Consider the following 23,447-nt stretch of genomic DNA (forward strand, 5'->3'; position numbering starts at 1 on the left):
CTGGTAACGACCGGAGCGGCCGTCCAATAACACGGCGCGCTGGGACACCGCGGCTGAGCCTGCTTATTCTGCTGCACCGGCCGGCAGCTCCAGCCCCACACGGGGTGTCTCACGCGATAAAACACGGCAAATGCGATGGAAAAATGCGACCAAAAGTATCGTTGTTAAATAAGGTGTATCTCGTTTGTACCGGCGCGTTGAATTCTCGCTGTTGTATTTTGCTTATTTGCAGTTGTCTGCACGTAAAGCCACGAAGGGATGTTTCTTTGTATAGTCCGCAGCGTGCTAAAACCCGTCTCTTTCGCTGCAATAAGAAACTTTGCGTCTCAGCTGAGGTGCAGCAGAATATGCAATGCAACATGATGAATAGCATCCGTGGCTGCAGGGGATGCAGGGCTGAGGGGAGGCTGTGCAAAGCTTTTCATAAGTAGAAGAGATTAAAGAAAAAATACTGTTGGGGTCGATAGAACTGGCATTTGTAAGTGTGATTTGTAACACCCAGGATCAAAGTGAATCAATTTTAATCTCAGCTATTGAAAACAACAGAAATTTTCAACAAGCATAAAGATGTTCTCATCTTTTCTTTTTTTTGGGGGGGGGGGGGGTCAATGCAACACTTGTGCAATACAGGCTTACATTATTATTGATCTTTGCGGTAATTTCTGAAAGCCTTCTGTGGTTTATGTCATCTAAATGAGGTGCAGATATACAGCACAGTATAAAAACATCTGAGGTTCATCTGCAGGTGTGCTAAGTGGGTGACAGTCTGGATCTGTCGAGGAATGAAGCATTATTAGAACCTGGGGACCTTAGAAATAATGACTGTGCTCCTTTGTTTTCACTTGAGTGGCTAAAGTACATACACACACACACATGCAGTTTTCATTTTTACGTAATGTCATCCTCACAACTTGCTGCAGGACAAGTAGCTTTTATTGTGTTTTGTGTGGTGATTGAAGTTGCCATTTGATGCTTAATTTGAAAGCAATTAGCTTCAGATTTTTACGCGCTGTGGAAATGGCCTTCACCACCTCATCTCCATATAGACTGGCACAATCCGATTTCAGATAAATGTGAGCATTTGTGCTCGAAGGAGGATGGAGGAGGAAGCGAGATATACCCTGACAGATTAAGTTACTTCAGAGCCAACTGGTACAGAATGTAATACCTCAATAAAACAAGCAATTGCTCTCGTTTACAATGTGTTTCCCACATTGGGAGTCTGTTTGACTACAATCAATCCGTGGCTGTTCTGCAGCGTGAACGTCCAACTGCACGGGCCTGTGTGTGCAGACTTTCCACGAGTCTTTAAGATGTGATTCCCTTGATTTTTCGCTTTGATCAAAGATATTTTTCTCACTCACGACCTCACCACCATAGAAGCGTGTTTGCGTTGCACTGTGTAAGGCTGTAAAACTAAAAGCCCTACTGAGAATCGCGGAAATTAGATTTGCCGCCGGGTCGATCCTCATCTGGAGGAGGGCCAGAGTTTGATGTGAGTGAAGAGAGGAAGGCCGCTGATGGTTCATGATGGATGGAGGGGAAAGAAGTGCTGACTTGTGGGGGGGGGGACAAAAGGTGAGGAAACACACCAGCACACTTTTATGGATGCAAGGTCATTAGTGTTCTTTGCGATGCTGCTCAACAGCAGCAGTTCGTTAGACTAAATAATGAATATGGGGTCTTCTGGAGTGTGGGTTTTGCTTCTGCAAAGAGAGGAAAGGATGTGATCTTTATGATCCCTTGTTTTTGCATTTCACAACAGGTTTGGCTGTTATCTGATGCACGAACAGCTGAGCAGTGGCTGCTGTTCTCTCTGTTAGCTTTATCTCTAACTTTAGGATTCATCCCCACATGACTGGGAGTATCAACTCATTTGTGTCACATTTGTTTCTACAGTGAGCTGTTTCACACAGAAAAGCTGAAATTACCTGCATGAACCTCTTCCAGACTGGCTCTCAGGATCTTTTGTACTGGGTTGTGATAATGTATTAATCAAAATATTATTATTTGACTGGTTTTGTTTCAAGGTATGCATTTTTTATGCCTTTCAGTGGTGTAACAAAGATAAAGGAAAGCAAGTTGAATGAGTTCATGTCTTTAGCTTGGTAGCACTCTTAGCTAATACCAGACTATTAATGCTTTAAATTTCATTTAGGATTACAGTTTTGGGTTCAGGCTTTGGCATTTAGAGGCCATATCCCTTTCAAAGTCTGCATTGAAATGACATGATTCAACTAAAAGGTATTTACTTTATGATAGGAATTAACTTTATTCACACAAGAGGAAGCCATTTTTAGGCACGGCAAATGCTCAAATCCCAATTTAAATAATTCTGAAAAACATATTGAAGATACTAAAGAAAATATGTGAATATAAAGGAAGGCAAATATTCTGTTTTTATATATTAAGTGATTTTCTGATTCAAACGGCTTTTCTACCCCTTTTTATTCCCTCCTGTCAATCGTCTTCAGTCACTCTCTCTTCCATGTGTTTGAAATTCAGAGGAAACAGTTGACAAAGCACTGAAAACAATAGTAAGCAAGGGGCAGCCGACTTACCGAAAAGCTTTTATTTCAGAAGTCCATCACTTGCAGTCTGACTACATGTTTTTACCCAGTAACCTCACAGCAAGCATTATGTCACGGCGGTCTATTGACTTATGGATAAAAGGCTTGTCTTTGAAAAGGCTGTGTGACTGTGTGAGAGCAGAATAGCTGACTGTGACACATCAGCAGCGTGCACACTTTTGTGGCATTTGGCACAAGTCACCGTCCGAGTGGTAAAGCCATTTCGTTCCTCTAAAATGCGGAAAAGCGTGTTTTGATTCCTTGTTGTGGGTACAGCCACATGCCGCCACGGTCCTGAGTGAAACAGATACGGAGGAATTCGCTTTTGCAAATGTTGGAAATCTCAGCAGTGTTCACACATCCCTTTGCCAAATTAAGAAAAACCCTTAAATTATGAGGTGAGACGCCAGACGCAGGAGTACTTTTCCCGTTCAAAACATGCAATCAATCTCATTTTTGCCAATTCTGGCCAGGACAGAGGTAAGAACCAGTTCAGTGGTTTGGTTAATCCCTGGAAAGTGAAGTTTCTTGTGTCTGCAGGAGTGTGCAGGGACAGAAAGGCAAGAATTCTTTGTCTTGGGTTTAAAAGTGCGTGAAGAGTCGGAGCAAAACATTCCCATTCTGATTTTTATATCGGGGTAGATTGTATTTATTTACTGGCAGACTGTTTTAACATCCGCTTGACCCGACATGTTTGCCTCTGTGCAGAGTCCACTGGAATGGCACTCACACACACACACACACACACACACACACACACACACACACACACACACACACACACACAAACAAACAAACACTTGCATGCATGCACACATGCTAGGTCTGGCTATGTGTGTGTGTATGTGTGTGTGTTATATAACCACAGCCCACACAAAAATCGATGCATTATAGAATTTTACCTAAAGTTTTCCTGAAAGCTTCCATGACGTAAGATACACACACACACACACACACACACACACACACACACACACACACACACACACACACACACACTCCTCCCTCCTCACACAGTGAAATAATGGAAATTCTAACAGAATACATTTTACTTCCAAGAAAAAAAATGTCTCAGAGTTGAATTAATGAAATTCCATAGCTTCCAGTTGCAGTAAGTCAAGCCGCTTGTTTGACAGGATCTGACTGAGACATCCGCCCCCCAGGACAGAGAAAAGAGCATGAGCCTCCATCCTTATGTCGCTGGTTAATTGTAACTATTTTACATATTTAGAGAAACAGACGAAGTGACGGTGAGAAAATGCTGCGACTAATGTGCTTATGTTGACATTTAATTGCTCCGCATCCCCCTCTTTTATTCCCCTGCTCTGCTTGTTGAGGACGCCCGTCTGTAATGGCCCCTTTTGCTCATTTGTTCAGAGAGATCAGAAGGTCGTCACCAGCGGTGCACAGGACGCTCACGTTGCTGCTGGTCATGTTGACACATTCTGTGTGGAAGCAGCAGCACTCTTTATTATCAGGGGCATCCTCAACCAAAATTCTGTTCTCTCTGGTCATGCTTCTTTTTTTATAAATCCCATCATGCATTGCAAGTGCTATGCACATGAAGAAAACAGCTGAAGGCCTTTGGACATTTCTGCTCTCTGACAACTTTTATGTTTCATCCTTCAGACATTAAGCTATGACTGGCCTGTTGGATCATGACAAACCATCCTCTGTTGGACTGTAACCACGGTGACGAGGCCTAATCCTCCAGCGGGTCATTATTCATGAGGTTTTGGTTCTTCTGGGAATCCAACAAGGGAGGTTATTTAATTTCTGTGCTGTGTGCAGAGCAGCAGCGTTGGCTTTGCTTTTAATTATCTCACTTTTCTTGCAGCCAACGGGTGTGGAGACAGGTGACGTGGCAGAAAAACAAAGGTATTATTGTGAAATCAAAGGTCAGAGACAGAATACGTTTAGACTGGCCTAAGACATGTGAGTTTGAGGGAACCGATGGGAGTTCAGGGAGCATGCTGGAACACCATTTTGCCCCCCCACAACCCCCCCCCCCCCCACCAATTGTCTCTGCCAGAAAATCAAACCCGTTTCATTCTCATCGCTCTTTTCATTTCTTCATTTTCTTTCGCCGCTCTGACCCCCGCCTCATTGGAATCAACTCTGACTAATGGAGCCAGTGATGCATGATGTGAGTGGCCTACATACCATCAACCCCACAACCCCAATACACCCCTCCCACTCCTCAGTACACACAGCCAGCCAGGGGGGTCTTTACAGCGTTTAACCTTTGGTAGCTATATGAGTACGTACACGGGTATATAGAGATCTGCAGTGACCTTTAACCTCAGCTCACTCACGTTGATGTATTTACTTGAAAAAGACCCTTTTCTTCCACTTTATAAATAGTTCAGACATTTAAATGACTGTAAATGAGAAGTGAATACAGCTTCCCTTGTTCACTTCACTGTTTTATTTTTGTTCTGTTTATTTCTGTGTTTAATTCTAGACAAAACGAAATGCACAAAGCTCCATCACTGACTGCCTGATCTGGATGTTAGCGAAGCTCTGTGTTCAGTCTAAATTATATCTGTAATTATTCTTCAGTCATTTGGCAGGCCTCAGCTGTTTGAACATGCCTAATCTGAGTATTTATGACCTCTGTGTGTTCTGATTCTTCTCTTTCTGGACAGTTTTCAAAGGTCGTCTCAGCCATCATCTTAAGGACCACGAGTGTGTACACGTGCCACAGTTTGGACAACACCTCTTTAGAATTTTATAGAACAAAAATATATGAGTGCTTTCTGATATTATTTTGGTCACAACTCATGGGAGGTAAATTACTTTCTCTTGACTAAATTATATTTGATTTATAAGTTTGCACATGTTAAGAAGCAAAAAATAAATTCTCTCAAACAGAAATTATATACAGATGTTTGGAACATGTTACAAACAGAAGCAACGGCTAAATTTCTGGATGATCAGACAAAATTAAATGTTATTTTTGGAGCCATGATTGAGGGCCAATGAACACACTTGAGTTAATAAAATTAACAAGTCCAGTAATGACAAAAATAGTCACATCTGTTGTTTTATTTCCCTCTTCAAAGTTTTCACTATGTTACGCTTCTCTACCCTCTGTGAACTCAGTGAACTCCCTGAACCCAATAATAAACATGTAATAAATTGTGGTTGTTTGTAAGGCTTTGGCTCGAATCCCAGAGTAATGCTGTGGAACTTTGATGAGACCTTCGCTGAGTGCATTTGTCTATTGTTGTGTTTTATTCCACCAGTTGCCCCCACTCCACTGGAATCTAAATGATGTGAGCAAACACCATCGAAGGCTTGACCACCAATATAGTTTTTTAATAGCAATAGCAGCTGTCAACATCTCGGCACAGTCTTTAAAACCACAAATCAAACCACAGGAGCTAGTGATGTTGACTGGCTTTCTCTTCTCTGATCTCTCCATACAAAACTGGCATTTTCTCTCCTGCCTTAGTGTGCATTGTGCTTCAATAGACATCCCCGTGGTCAGCATGTTTTGGGTCATCTCCTCTTCTGCCCTTTAGAATCCCCCTACCTGACCTACAGACACACTGACCTCTCTCGTCTCTCAGAGAAATTTCCATGGCGAAACTATTTTGTTTGTTTACCGGAACATCGTGTTTTCTAGGGCTAAATGGGGGGGTCTCGCCGTGACCGGATCAGCCAAGTAAACAACACATTTGCTTCCATAAATGGAAAGTGGAACCGACAAGGGTCAACTGCTCGTGACCTCACCTGCCCCCCCCTCCCGAACCGACAAGGGTCAACTGCTCGTGACCTCACCTGCCCCCCCCCCTTCCCCCAGGAACACGGTCAAGGCCAAATCTCCGGCTCTACTCTTTACTGCCGAGGAGGGCCTACTTTTTATTAGCACCCGCGTTGTCCTTCTTCCACAGGATGTGCCACGGCACACCGATCCGCCTCTGCTTGTTTAACGACCTCACCGAGCCATCTGTTCCCATTTACAGACCTAACATTCAATTACGACAATGTTTGGTTGTGCCACGGCTCCGTGCTACGAGCCAAGCTGCGCAGTCTCTGTGGCTCTCTGGACTTGCAGCTGGTGACACCACAGCAGGACAGACCCCGGCACAACCACTCGTTAGCAGTGAAGTCCTAATTAGACTGTGTTCTGACAGTGACATTGAAAAACTAATTTCAGATCATTCAGGCTTGGCTCCAGTGTAGGTATAAAGCCTAGTGCACATACAGTATATCTGTAATTTATTTTGCACCAGTCTCACAAATCACCTTTAAGATGACAAACTTGCGTCACTGTCTCCACCACAACTTTTTCTGGTAACCGTGGAAACTGCCAGATAAGCTCAGACAGATTCCTAACACATACATCTCCCCTCAGGTCTGCAGACTGATGAAGCATATAAATGTATGGAGGCCGGGCCCAGTGTCTGGTTGTGTGAAGTGATGCTTTTAATAGCACTTGAATATAGACGCCATTACTGACACCAGACAATTAGCCCCCCGCAACAACTCTCTTTTAACACCTTCTGTCTCTTTGCAGATAAGAGGAAGAAAGATAATCATGGTGCACTGTGATGCAGAACCACAAACCATTTCTGCTATAGTGATTTCCCCCCTATTGATCATCACAGCTCATGTTTGATAGGGCTTCAGTGGTGCACGACATGAGATGCACTCAATCTGCAAATAAGTCTGTTGACGAAAGCATTTAAAGTAGCACTTAACTGAACGAGACTCATTTGTTCAATCGATGCGCTGTATTTGTCATTATCAATTGATACTTGCTTTCATATAATTGTTAAAGCACTCACAATGTATTCAAATGTGATTAACGACATGAAGTGGAGGCGCCCCCTAGTGGTTCTATTGTTGCGATAAGTGGACACAAATCTAACTCATAACAGCAATATTTTAGCATAGAGCCATTATGGTTAGTAGGAATAAACGCTAAACATATGTTTTGAATCAAAATTTAAATTAAAAAAATATGTTAAAAACCAAATACTGTTTACTGGAAAAATGTTTGCAAAATAAGCCATGTTGAAGTATGAGCCTTTTTAAAAGACAATGAATAAATGAATGAATGATCAATCATTTAGAATCACTGTCTGCTTCTATTGGAATGAAAAGTGTGTTACTGTTCAGACATATGGAAGTGAGGCACAGCAAAGAGGACATTTTTGGTCATTGCTTCTTTTTTTTTTCCAAAGGACCTGTGCCTTATTTCCACAGTTTCCCATAAGTGCCTCATTTTTTCTTCTTTCTGAAGTCAGCATACAAAATGAGCACATCTTTGCTAAGTGCGGCTGCAGAACAGTGAAGAAATGGACCGGAGCACATCAGTGTCTCCCTCTCTGTGGGCAGAAAGAACACACATGTGAAGCTTTGTGGGGGAAAGTGGCTCAGAGATGGAAAACACAAGTAGAGTGGAGAAACTGACAGACAGGACTGAGAACAGCATCAGGCTGTGGTACTCACCATTGTAATAGTAGAGTATTACTACGGCAACTATAAAAGTGAAACAGCTCAGGAAGAAAAACGGCCCTAAAAAGCAAAAGAAAATGTCCTCGTGAATGATTTGTTTTAGATTAGTAAGTAATGCAACATTATTAAACAAGTTTGTCAATTTTAGTGTGGAAAAGCTGTTTAAACTATCTGCATTCATGTTATTTATTAGCAAAAGGCTGTTAAGCATTTTCAAATAAGTAAATAAATTCTGCTGAAACTATTAAATAAAACAGATCTGCATTAGAAGCTAAATAAAAGTAAAAGATTCGAGTGTAAAAAGCCAGCTAGCATATAAATGAAAAGCTACTGTGTCACAACATCACGGATGACCCATATTCTGGTGGCACACCTTTGACCCCCTGGATGTCTCCCCCATCAACTGTTCAAAGGAATGCAGGGCAGAGGAAATGGGTTTGAAAGGGGTGTTTGCACGTGAGCTGAGCTGACCCACAAAGCCGCATTCAACAGGCTGCTAAATGGTGAGACGATGGAGAAGAGAGGTGGGCCCCACATTGTGATTCTGGGGGTTATAGGGTTCAGCAGGCAAAGAGCGCTACAGGCTTAGCTGGGAAGCAATGACCGTGCAAAAGCCGCAACATTAAAGTTTTCTTTTTGCTGTATTTTAAAACGCAAGGTATGGTAGTTTTACATTTTGCTTTTAAATGTTAGTTATATTTATGAATGCAGAACAGAGAAAATGATCATTTTCATTCCCAACTAGTGCAAGGATTGAAAGCATTCCCAAATACAGCTAAAGTTATCTTAGCAGAGTCACTGTTGAATGAAACTGGCTGCAACGTCCTGCCCAGTAAATCTTTTATGCACCTGGATTGAAAATGAGTGCCACTAATAAAGCAATAAAAGCAGCCTGTGATGCTCTGCTGAGGAGGGTTTATAACCTGTTGATAGGACGTACCTCTGTCATTCAGCCGCTCTGGGTAAATTTCCACATTGCAAATCCACTGTGAAGCTTCCGTCTCTAAAAAGGACAGTTAAATTAATTTAAGGATACAAACCACAAGTATTTAACACCATTGTGATGTGTTTCACCTGTAGCCATGACTGAATGAATAAAATGCTGCTATTTATTTGCTAATTCCCAAAAGTTGGTATGATTCTGAACCAACTGTGGTTCAGAGTGTTTTCAATGATTAGAAAAGAGTGCTGGGGCCTGTTTTTACCTCTTTGTAAGACCCTTGTTGGCAGGCTAGTGTAGACATCCTCGGCCTGAAGGTGAAGTCCTCTGTAGAATTCTTCACATGCCTCCTCACCCTTCCCACAGAGATGTTTCAGCAGCTCTCCCAGACGCACGTTGGTGGCAACGCTCAAGTTCCTGAACTACAAGAGCAAACACGACTGATGGAACCGCTTCAGCTCGGCCCATTTATTGTACTCAACAGTCTCAGATACTAATCGTAGTGACCCTGTGAGCTTCTTTGTCACTGAGTATCTGTGGGTAGGTCCTGTTCAGCTGCAGCACCAACTTGTCGACCAGCTCAGTATCCATCCTCTCATCTGAGCACAGGAACTGGGCGTCCATCCGCAGGCATTCATGGTGACTGTCAAAGTCTACAGCCAAAGAAGAGCAAGAGAAAAAGTTTTGGCACACTTTAATTCCACCCTCCTCAACCTAAAAGTTTCCTGTGACCCTGAGCAATTACAGCACACATCTTTGGTAATCAGGTCTTGTTCTAAAAATACACAACTAAGAGGTTTACTCATCTATTCAGATGCAGTGCCGCTCCAGGAACGTTCAACTTTCAACTGTAGACTGACAGCGTTTGAAAAACCCATTTTTGGCTAAGTAAAAATACTTTTCCATGGCGATTTTCTTCCATTCATCTCACATATGTGCAGTCATGGCTGCTTTTAGCTACTAAAATGTTCAACGCGGGGGCATTCACGCTATTCAAAATGGTTTTAAGCGGAACTTGGACCAAATTTAAATCTTAATTTGGCAAACAGAAAGAACATTTACGTCAATCTTTAAGCAGAATGAAAACTTTAACAGGTTTATTAAGCAACATGCAGAATATCAAGAGAGTCGTTTGTAGATGTTGTATACAGATTATCAACACCCAAATGCCACGGATGTGAAGCCAATATGCATTTTAATTACAATACAATAAAATAACTGTTTATATAAGAGGCGGCGCGTCCACGCGTAAAGCAGCGCGCACCCAGCGATGTGGTTAAATTACAATCTTAAATCATTTCAGAGTACCTTACCGCTTCTTCACAAACCTGTCATCAGTTGAACTGACCGTCTTTTCCACCAGCAGCATGCCAGAAACCGTCCTGACCCCCTCGGAGTGGAAGCCTGTCCGGTTACATCAGCGCGCTGCGCCGCTCGCAACCACATGACTGACCTCAGGTCAGCAGCGTGCAGACAGAGCTGACCGGCGGATTAACGGTGCATCTGCTAAAGCTTTCTCCAGCAAATACTACAGAGGCTTTCACACTTCGTCCATTCACGTAACGTCTGCTCCGGGTCACTAGTCACGATTTCCTTTTTCTGACAGTCTACAAAATAATCATCTTTCTATTGTGATCAATACATGATTAAAGACAAAAGATGACATAAAATGATCCCACACAGTCGTTGCACACTCATTATCAGCAACACTCTTTAATTTAATTACATTCTTTGTAATGTATTTACATTTCCTCATTTGATTTCCAGTCACTTTTCCAGTAAACTGAACTTTCTGTCATTCTGAGGCTAATCAGTGCCACCAGTCTAATGTCTTTATGATAAAATAACTCATTATAAATTAAAATAACTTAATATTGGCTTATTTCTGAACAGATCAATTCTGGCCGTAAAAGCACCACGACGAACTCAAGGCCGGCGTCCTGAAGGCAATTGCCTGGATTCTCCGACAGAGGGCAGTGTTATATTACAGTGCGCAGAAGGCACGTCCCGACCCATCGGCCTGCTTTGCAGACATTAATACAGAACAAAAGCAAGACATTTTACTTGTCACTTCACATACTTCCCTTTTTACGAGGTCTTGCACACCTCCAGTCTGTAAACAGGTTTTATTGGACTGTCCTCACACTCTTATAATCCGTATAGGAAATTCTTTGACAGGGTTTGTATTCACCATCTCGCACCTGTGGGTCGGGCAGCATTGCTGCTGTCCGAGCTGCCACACTGAGCCGAGGTGGTCCAGACCTGCGTTTGGCCGAGGAGGTCCGAAATATTGAGGCGGTCCGAAATATTGAGGCGGCGGGCAACAGATTTGTGAACGTTCTGGGCTTTGCGTTAGCAGCGGCTGAGCAGATTCGTGGCCCCGGAGAGCTGGGGTAGCTGGGCGATATGTGCCCGCGGGGCTGCAATCATACAGAGGGTGGCATCTGTTCAGGGGAAAGACAGCAGCTCATCACCAAATTCTTTGCTTGAACAGGAATGCGCCATGTTAAAAACTCACCTGCAGACTTGCTCGCTGTCACAGGTTGCTGGGTGAGGGGGGTCCCACAGTGTGAACACATTATCTTGGCTGTTGTTGTTGTTATTGTTCCTGCCTTTGTGATGGTAATGAGACCTGCTGCTCTCTGGATTCTGAGCCCGCTCCTCGTACTGCCACATGTCAGGCTCCCTTAATATTAAAGCACATTTCTTTTGAAAACAGCCGAGCATCTATGCCAGCAGTATGATTGATTTGTGTTTTGTGGACTTCTTGGACCAGTGTTTACTTCCCACTCACCTCTCCTCTTTTTTCTTCTCATCTTCTCGGATGCAGTCCAGCAGGCAGCAGGTGACAAAGGCCATGGACATGAGGAGGATGATGGCTGAGCTCACGATGGAGGCCAGAACGGCCACGCGGAACCCGAAGTCCTCGTAACGAGAGAGAGCTGGAGCGCGAGAAAAGGCGGTCGACTGATTTATGGATGTTATTATCAGATAACGCCCTGACAGGTTCAGACATTCATCATCGTACAACATCAAAAATAAACGCATCAGCTTGTTTTGATGGAGAAGTTTTTCCACTTCTGAGTGTACAAATCCCTCCTCACTTTGATGACTAATTCTGAAAAAGAAAAGCTTCGCTTCCATTTCTCCCCTGTGCGCATCAAAAGCACGACTACCCATGCTCCCACTCCTCAACCTGCATCGCTGTTCCAAAGCAAGTCTTTCCCTCAAGCTATGCGCGACTTTCTCACGTAATTTTGAACCTCAAATATTAGTGCAGTCAAGTAAACCCTCTAAAGTCTTCACGTAGCATTGCCCCTGGACGCGGTGCCTTTCGCATAATGTCCAATATATATTCCATCACTTGAGAATAATAAACTGACAGACAGTTTGCGGATTTGCAGCCACTGCAGCTCAGCAGAAAACCTCAGAAGCATTTCATTTGCACACAAGCACATTTCACTTACAAACAATTAGATCCACAATGCACGGGCACACGGGCGCCGTTCTCTCAGTAATGGCTTTCTGTTTCTGCTTACGTTTACAGTACGTCTCCCCCGTCCAGTAAGTGCTGTTGTTGTCCATGACACACATCATTTCACTCCCCACCAGTCTGTGTTTGGCCGGGCACTGCAGGGAAATGATGGTGCCCACAGTGGTGCCGTTGCCCTGGATGATCCTCTGGGTGCCAAGAGCTGGCAGCGGCACTGGGGAGCACTGAGCCTGAGAGACCCCTAGTAGAAAAAATGAGAGGGCATGAGACCTGTGCACACTCAAGATGAACTAATGACAGAGAGATGCTCCTTAGCTACGTCTGAGCTCAACCCCTGTGCGAGAAAACAGCAGTGGAACATGGTGCCGCATCACTTACTAAGAGAATCGAAACAGGAAATGTGATAAAAGGTGGGGGGAAAAACCCGCGAGGCTGTTGGAGACACAAGCCATCTGGAGGAGGCAAGAGACCTGGTCTGTCAGGCCAGGAGCATAAAAATATCAATTCAGTGCTGGGATGAAAATGAGTGACATTAGTCCAGAAGAAGTGGGAGAATGGGATGGTCAGCTAAGTTAGATCCTGCATGTTCAACTTCTAGTTATCCAACACCGGTTTAATATGAGAAGATCTGAGATATCCGGACGTCTCTGGACATGAAATGAAGCTCAAATAACGGAACATCAAGCGCGCAACGTAGATGTTCCCGTTTAAACACTGTCAAGGTCAAATGCCTGCAAATGAGAACTTCGTTGGAGTTTCTTTTCCCCTTTTGTCTTTATGTTTCTACACAGCCTCCCTATACCCAGAGTCAACATAAAGGTCCATCGACATCATCAACTTATAATGGGCGAAACTTTTGTGAGCTTGAGGCTTTCACTTCCTGTTAAATCGTTTTCTCTAACGTTGTTATTGATAGAATGATTCTGTCTGCTTGCGTAATAATTCCCGGCCTTTGTCTGATAATCTTTAGGGATGCAATGTTAAAAAAAGAAAAAAGAATCGTTGCAATTATCAAATTAATCCTACAGAGCAACTGTCGGGAACACGTCGCCGAAACAAGTGCAGCGCTTCCACAAGCGGAAATTCACGCTCGTCAATAAACGGTCTGCTTTCTGGTAAAAATATCAATTCAAACCACAGACATTTGAGTTCAGAATAACTCTAAATAAATCCGAATAGTAAAGCAAAATATTCGCAACTAAGTGTATAGGAAATCAGCTTTTCCTCTAATGTTCTTCACCTGACTTCATCTGGTCGAAGCTGTCATTTCTCCTTGTGAAATCGGTCCTGGACACATCTGTCATAGAAGCAGTTGCCGGCATCCTGATGGACGGACGGACGCGTAGCCCCGGACGCGCTCCTGTTTGTGCGTAAAAACTGCGCTACGCTACTCCTCGGGCGTTGGTGCACAGACTACAGAGCTCAGGAAGTCGTGCGAGGTTCTCCTAAATGAAGGGGGAGCTTCAGTCCACGAGCAACGCATTCACAGCATGATCGAGTCGGCTGGGACAGCTCTGCGTGGCTGGCGGCTTCGGGCACGTAATCGCGTAATCAGCAGACGGATGAGAGAGAGAGAGCCCTAGGGGGGGGAGACGAAGTGTTCAGACCCCAGAGTGAAACCACTCTGGATCATGCCAGGTCAGCACGTCTGCAATCAGCGGATGCTCTGTGTGACCATGCGACGTAAATCTCTTTAAGGAATACCTCGAAATCAACGGGCTCAACTCCAGGAGCCCGAAATTAAAGACACAGAGATCCAGATAGAACAGCTGCTATAAGATGGTGAAGTTTATAACCATGCACCACTACCCGAAGTTACAGTTACAAAAATTAGAAACGGAATTAGAAACAACGAGGTAAACTGGAGTGAGGAAATCGACTTTTTCCTGCACGTATTGAGGGCTGTTGAAGACTGTGAATCATGAAGATACCTGTATGAAACTCTGTCTCAATGCTTCACAGATTAATTAGCAAGTAGTAGAAAATGATGGGCATTAAAAACAGCTACTGCCATCAAAATACCAGTATATGTAGCTTTGGAGGAGAAACCGGGAGAAACTCAAAGCAGTTTACTTTTTTCAAAGTAATCCCCTGCTGAAAGAGTGGAGTGGGTCTCCTGTATTTAATGAGTTTTGTTGCCTTCAGACTTGGAGAATAGGGGAGATACATTCAGAGAACGTAGCCTAAAATGTCTCATCTAATTTGGAGGTTGCTACAGCAACAGATGGCGCGTCGCAGGCTCCGCTGGTACCGGTTGTTACTCAGTATAATGAGTCCTGAAGCAGCCAGTAAAGAACAAATGTAAAGATGATCTAAAGAAAGTGCTGTCATCACTAAATCAACGAACCGCATGAGAGTGTCCGGCCTCATGTGTCCGGGATGCCCCTGACACAGCGACTCTGCTGGGGGGGGATGACACTCCATCATGCAAGTAATTAAATAAAACAGGAGGGGCGGCTCATCATAGTGCCAGTGGTGCTAACAAAACTGCTGCTCAAACCAGGCCACATATGGCTGGAGGTGTGAGCAGAGGACGGTGAAGGTGTCCTCACTGGTTTGTCCTTGGTTTGTTACTGCAGCAACTGTAACAAGCCTCAGAAGAGATTTGAGATGACTTCCAATCAGAAACGGGGGTTAATAGAAGCTTCAATAGCGCATTTCTATATTTTATATATGTACAAATACATGGCAAATATAGGTAGTGAGGTTATGTGTTAAGTCACAGAACATTACAGACAATAACAATAGTAATAACAGTTTAACAGCTTAATTCACACGGAGATGAGCTGACAGTTAAGAGGAGCAACTGTGAGCCGAGGATGAAAGTCAGGGAAGGTTGTAGGAAAACAGTCGGTGCTTGAAACATCCTTAAGAATGTCTGAAGTAGAGGCGGTGTGGACTTTTGAGGGTCAATCCCTCCAGAGGGCGGAGACACTCCGAGCTCTGTCTCCAAATGTGCGGATCAAGAGCAGGCCAGTGTTAGAGGACTGAAGGATCTGGGATGGGATGGGATTGGGTGTTTGGTTGAAGGAGGTCAGAGAGATACTGAGGAACACAGACATTGACTCAGGGCTTTGAAGGGTCAGGAAGTCTAGCAGCAGTGTCCTGGGGCCACGTTTTGCAGCATGAAGAGGCTGAAGAGGAGGGAGTCCAAGCACAGGGCCTTGGGGTGCACCTTGTTTGACTGAGGCTGGTTGGGATTGGGAATTTTCAATAATGACAGACAAGATTCAAAGAGGTTTGTGAGTGGAACACTGAGCAGGACGGGTGGAGAACTCAAAATAGTGTAGCAGTTCTACACTTAACAGAGCCTGCAGGTAATGTTAATGTGAATTTTAATGTTAATGTTCCTCATCAAGCTCGATGGTTCATTTATGGTGTGCTTCCTACGCTGCCGCCGAACGACTCATTGATTTATGAGTTACTCCAAATCACCATTTGTTGCTCTCAGCATGCATGAGATGATATCAGGTGCCCTCTTGTCATTATTTAAACCTCCATTCAGCTTGTTCATGACGTTTTAGATGATCCGTGTTATAGATTCTCTACCGTTTTATAACTTCATGTGTTCAGTGTGCCAGAATAATTGAGCATGTGGGATATGGCATCAAATATTAACATGGGCAAAATGTTTTAGATTTGAGGTCATTCGGAGAGCTGTTGGCGATAGAACTCCACTGAAAGAGCTCATGGCATTCTGTCAACCAGACTTCAGATCGTGAGAAGAATCTCAATTAGTTCCAATAAGCACTTCACCTCTGATAGGATGATCCGTCTTTTTGTGCAATCGGAACCATTTCAGCCAGTGAATACGTTGCAATCACTGCCTGATGTAGCGTTTCATGTTGCAGTGTTGTATAATCTACTGAGCCTCAATCATGCACCTCCAGATGATTTGATTAAATGTCACGCCACGTCTTTGGAGCGTCTGTCTCATTCCCTCCTTCTAAAAATGATGGCTGAAAATAGTTGAATTATTCTGTTTTGTCTGTGGTGACACAACCCTCCATCCAGAACTTCTCTGTGTTGAGCAGAAAGCAGGCTAGATGTCACATCCTGACAGCCACGGCCCTGTTTGATAAAGTTGCTGTGGGCCCAAACACAGAACGGGCACGAGGAAACCGTTTCTCTGCAAGAAAGAGGAAGTGGGTAAGGTTGGTCTCTGCATAGATGCAAATGTGCATCAGCCCATCTGAATCATGTCGGAAGCTGTGTCGGAGGGGAGAACATCAGCAGCTGCAGTGGCGGCGGCAGCTTTTTGCGTTAGCTTCAGCACAAAACTGGCTCTACCAAATTTGGTTTTGTGTCGGTTCTGGGATTGTTACAGCAAACAGGATCAAATTTAACTAGTAATTAAGAATCAGGGAGATAACCTAATGTCTTTTAGTTGAAAAAAAGCAGTTTCGCAGCAGCTGACTCCAGGTTTTGGAGCTCCTCCCAGTCCCTTAGCGGCTGCTGGAAAGAAGGGATTGTCTTTCAGGTGTTGCATTGGAATTGCAGCTAATTTGATTTCGACCTCTATTCATTCTTAATTAATTACATGTCAAAACGAAGGGACAACACTGGAACGAGATGCTATCAGGTGCTGGAATTGTGTCAAAGAATGAGCCTGAGTGCAGAGACAAAACTCTTTAGTTTGATTACAGCAACGCTGATGGAAAGCTGTGCGCTCACAACATAACGATGCTGCGTGCCAAGAAATAAATAAACTGCGCTGGGAACTCATTAAACTGTTGTTCATAACTGATGTCACTGACGATATGTGCACTCCAGGTCTAAAAAAACAACAGCTAAGGAATCATGTTGCACAAGTGAGATGAGGAAGGACGAAGCTCATCATTCGGATGCATCCGCTTGCAGACGACCTTGTACGAGGGGTTTGATGAGCAGAATGATGAGCAGGGGCTTAATTACTGTAACAGCGTATTGTGGCTCCTATGTAAGATGCGTCAGAGGTGCAGGATCACGCTGAGGACGATTACAGCACGACTCCAGATTGCGTCTCAATACAGACGAGGAGAGAGGTGGTACAATGGATTTCAATTTAATTAAAAATGATCGACTGTGAGGCTGATCGACACAACACAATGAAGTATCTAAGAGGCTTATAAAGGATGTCCATTGAAAACAGACTAGACTCAAAGCCAGAGATTTCTGCAGGTCTTCTTTGACAGAACTGCTCTTGGTTTAGTCTCTCACATCAACCGAAGGGCAAGGCTGATGGTCAGTGGCTTTGATAAATATAGCCATTTACTGAAGCCTTGACACAACTCTGCAGGACTCAGAATTGAAAGCACAACGGAGCGGCACCTGTGCATGCGAGAGAAAAGGAAGAAGGAAGGCTTCCTGTTACAAGATAAACACAAGCTATTGTTACGCACCTCTGCTTCATTGGGGGGAAAATGGTGCAACATTAGCCACATCAAGACAGACTTGGAGGTAAATTCAGTGAAAGTTTGCCCGCCCTCTTCTGGTGCTTTAGATAAGCAGTAGACTGCAGATGTCTCTATCTCTGAACCCTCCCTCAGTTGGCATCTTCTCTGTCCATGGTTGATTTTATGTTTGCCAAAAAATGATGGAAAAACAAGTGTAATGACTGTAAAACAGAGAAAAAACACAGGGAAAAGTTGATGAAAACAAGGCCTAGACCTTACCTTACCTTACCTGGCCTTCTTTCCCACTCACACACACGTACACAGACACACTGAAATCATCATTATTTGACCACCCAAACCATTTCTCTGATCATTTTTACCTTTCTTCCCAAGTTTGCTCTTTTCTTTTCCAAAGCTCCACACACAGCGTGTCTCCCAGATCAGACTGTGACAGCAGTAATGAGGAGACCTCCGGCAGTGCCGCCAGTGTTCCATCCTTCATGCTGAGATGCTGGTTCCAGTGCTCTTCTCACAGTTCCAGCTGGCTACATCCAAGCAGCACAGCAGGCGATGAGACCTGACCAAGGATGAAGGCCGTCAAACCTGCAGCTTCCACAGATTCACACAGATTCACACAATGTGTCTACACAGACACATTTTACGTCATTATTATGCAATTAAAAGAATGAAAAGTGACATTTATTATACACCAGTGTGAATAAACATGGACATTTGGGAATTCTCTTTCTGTTTGGCCTGCAAATTTTAATTTTTTATCATCTTTCACTGTAGTTTATTTAAAAGTCTTATTCTAGCCTATGGCGTTGTTGCATTGTATAAACCAGCAGATCAAACCATCCTATAATGTTCAAACTTGTTAGCAAATATGAAAAAAGTGACAACACCATAACGTGCCAAAGCAGCAACCACACAGGCAAAACTATTCTCCCCCGATCCTCTCACATCGCCATCTGCGCCATCTTAATAAATAAAGTGGAGAAACTACTCCTGCAGAGTGGAAAACAGAAGTTTGGACAAAGATGCATCGAATGGATCACAACAGCTCGTTTATTGATATGCATGATTGCTTTTCCACTTCGGACAATCCATCTTTTAAACACTCAATGCTGACTCTGCTCACTTACAGTACGACAAGAATGAATTCTGGAGCGTAAAAATAGGGAGGAGGGGGGCCAAGATTTCATAGCACAGTACATAAATATGAGCAAGTTCACATGCACAGACACTTTTTTATAGACTTTTTATTTTTTTTTTTGCTATGTTTGTGTTAAAGGCTGGTGCTTGTCGGAGCGCGCTTGGTGGGCAGAGTAACCATGTTTACGGTACAGTACTTGGTTTCCATCACATCACCAAAGGGAGAAAAGCGGGCAAACAGCTGCGATAGAGGATTTATTTAGACTGCGTAGGGGGTGATTCTGCGGCGGCGGGTCGGAGCTGAAGCCACGTGATCCTGGACTTGCTGTGCGCTGCCATCGCGCTGAGAGAGGGGAAACGTGATGGGCCACTCAGATTAGAGCTCTCAGTCCACAGGCATTGACAGTTCTTATCTTTATAGCAGAGAATACGAGTGTCCGGAGAGGGTCAGTACTGATGGGAAGGGGGGGGGGCAACAGTGGGAGCATCAGGTGGCCAGCCACAATCATTCACATCTTTTTAAGTTAAATGTTTTTTTTTCATACATCGCACTATACATAATGTACAACACGCACCAAACTGCCACTCTGTTCCCAGCTGGAGTGAGGAGGATGCTAAGATTCAATATATACAAACAAAAGAGGGCTTTCACACACACACACACACACACACACACACACACACACACACGCACGCATGCACACACATGGGCACGTACAATTTAATGCTTCACAACACAGTTTTATACTGTAAGAGAAACTTCACCTTTAAAAAAACACAAACATAATACAGGAACCTTCTTCAGCTATATTACAAATAAAAGTTTTAGACATCTCCGGCTGTTAAAACGCAAAGAAATGAACCACCCTAATCGTTGTGTGGCCCGAAGGAGGGAGACGTTAAGTAGCCATGAGGATCGACGTCGTATGAGGAAGGACTGAACAGTTCAGAGGGGAGAACATAAAAGTGCCAAGGTAAAGTGAATTCAAGTAATGTGTGCTCTTTACACAGGAGAGTGAGGAGGGGACAGTCCCGTGGCTCTAAACCTGGCCACTACTGGCTCTTCCTGTGTTCAGTCTGGCTCGCCGGCACGTCTGAGGATGTCTCCCCCCGCGAGGCTCTGGACAGGAGGTCCAACCACTTGGACTGATGTTCGGCATCCTGGGCACTTAGGAGCAAAGTCTGCTGGGCGTGACTGAGACGCAGCCCGTGTTTGCCCTCTGGCTTCTCACCCGACGACGGCGGGATCACGCTCACCTCGAACCCCGGCAGGGGTACCACCCGCGCCCCTTTGGAATCCTGACCCAATCAAAACACAGCAGAAAGAATGTTTTTAACAAATGCATCCCACTCTAATGCAAGTAAAATTGACTGATCTCATATTAAAACACATCCACGCAGCAGAGGATAAGTTAGGAATGTTTCTATCCCACCCCCCCTCCTTTATTTGTCTGTGTAAAATCAGGGAACGCTCATCCAGCTCCCATTAATCCTAATCTTTGAAATGGAAGCTTTCTGCAGCTGGAATGGGATATTAGGCTTGGAAATAAAACCAGGCTGGGTTTTTAACAGGCCAACTTCCCGTCTGTGCTGTTCGCTGGGAAAGACAAGAGGATCAGCCTCCGGAAAGAGCTTTTGAGCCGAGGCAGTGGTGGATACACAGCGGCTAAGATGTGCGTCTGCGGCTAGCTCTCCTAGAGCCACAATTTCGGAGATTTGTGCCAATCTGAACGTGGCGCAAAGGTCGGAGTGAGGGTGATCATACTGGTGGAACGGGTCAAGTGAAGGACCTTTTGAGTGTACTTAAAGACAGCTGTTGTGTAAAGGCACTCTGCAGCATTCCAGCATTAGATCAGGAGTAGTTTCACCTGTCCACTGCTCTGCAGGTACAGCACCAGCGGCTCTGTCCTGGTCACAGCAGCCCACATCCTGGTCCAGGTCTTTCCTTTCTCCTGAATGTGAAGTTGGCCACAGAGGAGGCAGTTCTCTGCCGTCAGAGACATTTGCCTCTAAAATGAGAGAAGTAGAAGAAGTCAGCCAACATACATCTGGTTCAATCCTAATTTCCTCCAGACAAATACACCCTAATCCAATTTTCCAGCGCCGCATTGATATTTTTCGTTGAGATTATTTATATTAGCTGGTCGTTAAAAATTCACCAGTGTGTTAATCTGGAGATTTGATTACAAGCTGACAGGGCAGAGCTTAGCGGAACATTACGTAATGACAATGTAGGACAGGGACAGATTTGCACGTGGACAGGTGTCAGACACGCTCCTGTACTTTGTCCAACCCCCATGGGCGGCCTGCAGCGCCCCCCTGTGGCGACTCGTCTCTTGAGTAATTTGAGTAAATCCATCAGAATCACAAGACGGTTCAAATATACTGGATGCTGCATCGTGAGAGGGGCTGTACTGCGCAGTCGTAATGATCGTCTCAGACGGGAGAGAGACACTTGAAGTTCGCAGACAGTTTAGTCAGCTTACACCGGTCCTCCAAAAGTTCAGACCTGATTATCATATTAGCTTTCAATGATAGATTAGTCCATATGTCAGAGTGTGTCGGTGCTAACCCGTATGCATGTCTGCATCCTGTGTATTCTCAATTTCACTCTCTTGTGTCGCGTTGTTCTAAAACACGTAATTTTTTTAGTTAAAGATTAAAGTAAAAAATATGTACCACAGCACAGAAGAAGGTTACATGTATATTATCCAAACTAATTATCAAATGTGAACTACATTTACTCTCGTGCAGTTGCTCATAATCTCTAACATTTTTATATAGAGAGGGAAAATATTTGTTGCAAGCGTGTTGTAGAGTTTAATATACCTTAAAATGATAGCAAACTATTTGAAAAACAGCATTTGACAGTCTCACGAGGACTGGTAACAGGAATCTCCTCAGGTTCTGACTGATATAAATTGACGTTTCTCTGTTGGTCCACATTACCTCGGGCACAGCTTTCCTCTTCTGCTCGTTTACGCCGAGGTTCTCCAGGCTGAGACTTGCTTCGAAGCACTCGGGGCAAACCCGGCTGGTCTTGTTGTCCAAGGTCTTTGAACACTTTGCACAGATGGCCTGCAGGACAGAGATTTTAACCGGGTAAGTTAGTGAAAATGAAACAGCCCCCTGTTCCCAGACCTGCCCGCGTCCCAGCCGGTGCTCACCGCTCCGCAGGACTTGCAGTGATGTTTGCGCTTGGTGAAGTTGAAGCTCTCGTTGCAGCCTTTGCACGTTTGCTTCTCTTTGTCCTTTTTCCTGGAGCTTTTCTGGGAGGGGGGGAATCAAATAAACATGAGTTTAACACAAGCTTAGAAATCCGATCACACAGAAATAAACACCTACTCTCCTAAAATAAATAACAGATGGAGACGGCAATGCAGACGGGTAGATTTCTCTTATAAATCAAATTCATGTCATTTAGAGGAGTAAGTGAGAGCACTTTTGTGGTTTAGTATTAAAGTAAACATATTTTCACCACCTTTTGCTACTCATTTTCTTCAGTTATGGTTGAAATTTGAGTATAGTGTGGACAAAGTTGCCGACGTGACTGTTTATTTTCAAAGAAGATGTGAAGTTAAACTGGATTATGAAATTACTAAACTTAAAAAGATGACCATAAAGGCTCTCCTGGGCTCTGTGATGGTAAGATTTATTATCAGAGTTAAAACGTACCCTTTCATGCAGTCTTTCACCATCGGAATCGACAGAGGGGCTGCCCCACGGACCCTAAAGAGAGGTGAGAAACACAGTGAGCTTTTGGCTGCAGTTACACACCCCCGTCGCTAGGTGCCAGTCAGTGCTTTCTGATGCGCTTTCAGCTGCAGACAGTCAGCCCAAAGTGGGTCAAAGCAGATCCATAAGAGTTTTGTATACACTTAGACTTCAGCCTTCCCTATTAGGTCATGACAGAGAGTCCTGCCGGGGGAGCCTCCCAGACGCTACGTCTGCAAGTGTCAGCCATGAAAAGAGCTTCTTTATGTGTGATTTGTGCGTACGATACGGCCACAGCCATAGATGGAGAGCTGTTCGGGGACATCCGAACGTGAGCGTGATGAACTCATGTGATGAACCGCTGGCCTGCCATGAGTCAGTGAACAACACGCCACCAACTGGCTGATCACGCCGGCTAGTGGCGAGACTAACCGGTGAGTCCGGGATGTGGTCTTCTTCCCTGGAGAAGGAGCTGTTGAAAGCCTTGTTGAACGTCTCGCTGTTCTGCTTGTGCCGTTCGATAGTGGCCAGGATCACCTACGGGTGAGCACAGATTTAGGAGGTTAGTTTTTTCTTTCCTGAGCTGATTACACACTCTACCAAAGGCCCACATCAACACTTCCTGCCCCCCTCTTCTGTCCGTGAAAGAGTTTAATCAGCTTTACTCTGATATAATGGGCTAAAGAATCTGTAATGAGGGGCTTTATTAAAGAATGCATTGTAATTCATAA

General features: G+C 44.3%; 3 protein-coding genes and 1 long non-coding RNA gene across 6 annotated transcripts in view; 1 reads left to right on the plus strand and 3 right to left on the minus strand.

The window, feature by feature from the left end:
• The first annotated feature begins 399 nt into the window (after nt 1-399).
• On the plus strand, nt 400-5,716 carry LOC130530087 (uncharacterized). The gene is made up of 2 exons (XR_008951734.1): nt 400-4,468; nt 5,228-5,716. It is a non-coding gene; the product is annotated as an uncharacterized LOC130530087 (long non-coding RNA).
• A 159-nt stretch (nt 5,717-5,875) lies between these two features.
• On the minus strand, nt 5,876-10,512 carry LOC130530075 (caspase recruitment domain-containing protein 19-like). Of its 2 annotated transcripts, none has more exons than XM_057040954.1 (7): nt 10,328-10,512; nt 9,487-9,632; nt 9,245-9,401; nt 8,980-9,042; nt 8,034-8,099; nt 6,352-7,909; nt 5,876-6,303 (listed from the first exon to the last, which is right to left on the minus strand). In XM_057040954.1, the coding sequence occupies exons 2-6, from the start codon at nt 9,601-9,603 to the stop codon at nt 7,803-7,805; spliced, it is 510 nt and encodes a 169-aa protein (XP_056896934.1). In that variant the 5' UTR covers nt 9,604-9,632; nt 10,328-10,512; the 3' UTR covers nt 5,876-6,303; nt 6,352-7,802. The 2 variants fall into 2 exon arrangements, with proteins under 2 accessions (XP_056896934.1, XP_056896933.1); XM_057040953.1 differs by having other exon boundaries at nt 10,308-10,512.
• A 153-nt stretch (nt 10,513-10,665) lies between these two features.
• Nucleotides 10,666-14,000, minus strand: LOC130530066 (uncharacterized). The gene is made up of 5 exons (XM_057040937.1): nt 13,713-14,000; nt 12,519-12,713; nt 11,774-11,921; nt 11,498-11,665; nt 10,666-11,423 (listed from the first exon to the last, which is right to left on the minus strand). The coding sequence occupies exons 1-5, from the start codon at nt 13,792-13,794 to the stop codon at nt 11,120-11,122; spliced, it is 897 nt and encodes a 298-aa protein (XP_056896917.1). The 5' UTR covers nt 13,795-14,000; the 3' UTR covers nt 10,666-11,119.
• A 4,897-nt stretch (nt 14,001-18,897) lies between these two features.
• Nucleotides 18,898-23,447, minus strand: part of fgd (faciogenital dysplasia) — a 33,495-nt gene continuing 28,945 nt past the window's right edge. For both annotated transcript variants that reach the window (XM_057039813.1, XM_057039814.1), the window contains exons 13-18: nt 23,149-23,253; nt 22,678-22,731; nt 22,170-22,271; nt 21,952-22,080; nt 20,871-21,011; nt 18,898-20,301 (exon numbers count right to left, since the gene is read on the minus strand). In XM_057039813.1, the coding sequence (XP_056895793.1) occupies nt 20,056-20,301; nt 20,871-21,011; nt 21,952-22,080; nt 22,170-22,271; nt 22,678-22,731; nt 23,149-23,253 (777 nt within the window). In that variant the 3' untranslated portion in view covers nt 18,898-20,055. The remainder of the gene's footprint in view (nt 20,302-20,870; nt 21,012-21,951; nt 22,081-22,169; nt 22,272-22,677; nt 22,732-23,148; nt 23,254-23,447) is intronic.

The sequence above is a fragment of the Takifugu flavidus genome, chromosome 8 (genome assembly GCF_003711565.1).
Source record: "Takifugu flavidus isolate HTHZ2018 chromosome 8, ASM371156v2, whole genome shotgun sequence".
Classification (NCBI taxonomy): domain Eukaryota; kingdom Metazoa; phylum Chordata; class Actinopteri; order Tetraodontiformes; family Tetraodontidae; genus Takifugu; species Takifugu flavidus.

Coding starts and splice junctions, on each gene's coding strand:
- LOC130530075 (XM_057040953.1), bottom strand. CDS start 10,425: ATGTGGTTGCGAGCGGCGCAGCGCGCTGATGTAACCGGACAGGCTTCC. Junction 9,402..9,486: donor GTGACAAAGAAGCTCACAGG/GTCACTACGATT, acceptor TTGCTCTTGTAG/TTCAGGAACTTGAGCGTTGC. Junction 7,910..8,033: donor AATACTCTACTATTACAATG/GTGAGTACCACA, acceptor TTCTGCCCACAG/AGAGGGAGACACTGATGTGC.
- LOC130530066 (XM_057040937.1), bottom strand. CDS start 13,794: ATGCCGGCAACTGCTTCTATGACAGATGTGTCCAGGACCGATTTCACA. Junction 12,714..13,712: donor CTTCGACCAGATGAAGTCAG/GTGAAGAACATT, acceptor TTTTTCTACTAG/GGGTCTCTCAGGCTCAGTGC. Junction 11,922..12,518: donor GGGGGAGACGTACTGTAAAC/GTAAGCAGAAAC, acceptor CTCGCGCTCCAG/CTCTCTCTCGTTACGAGGAC.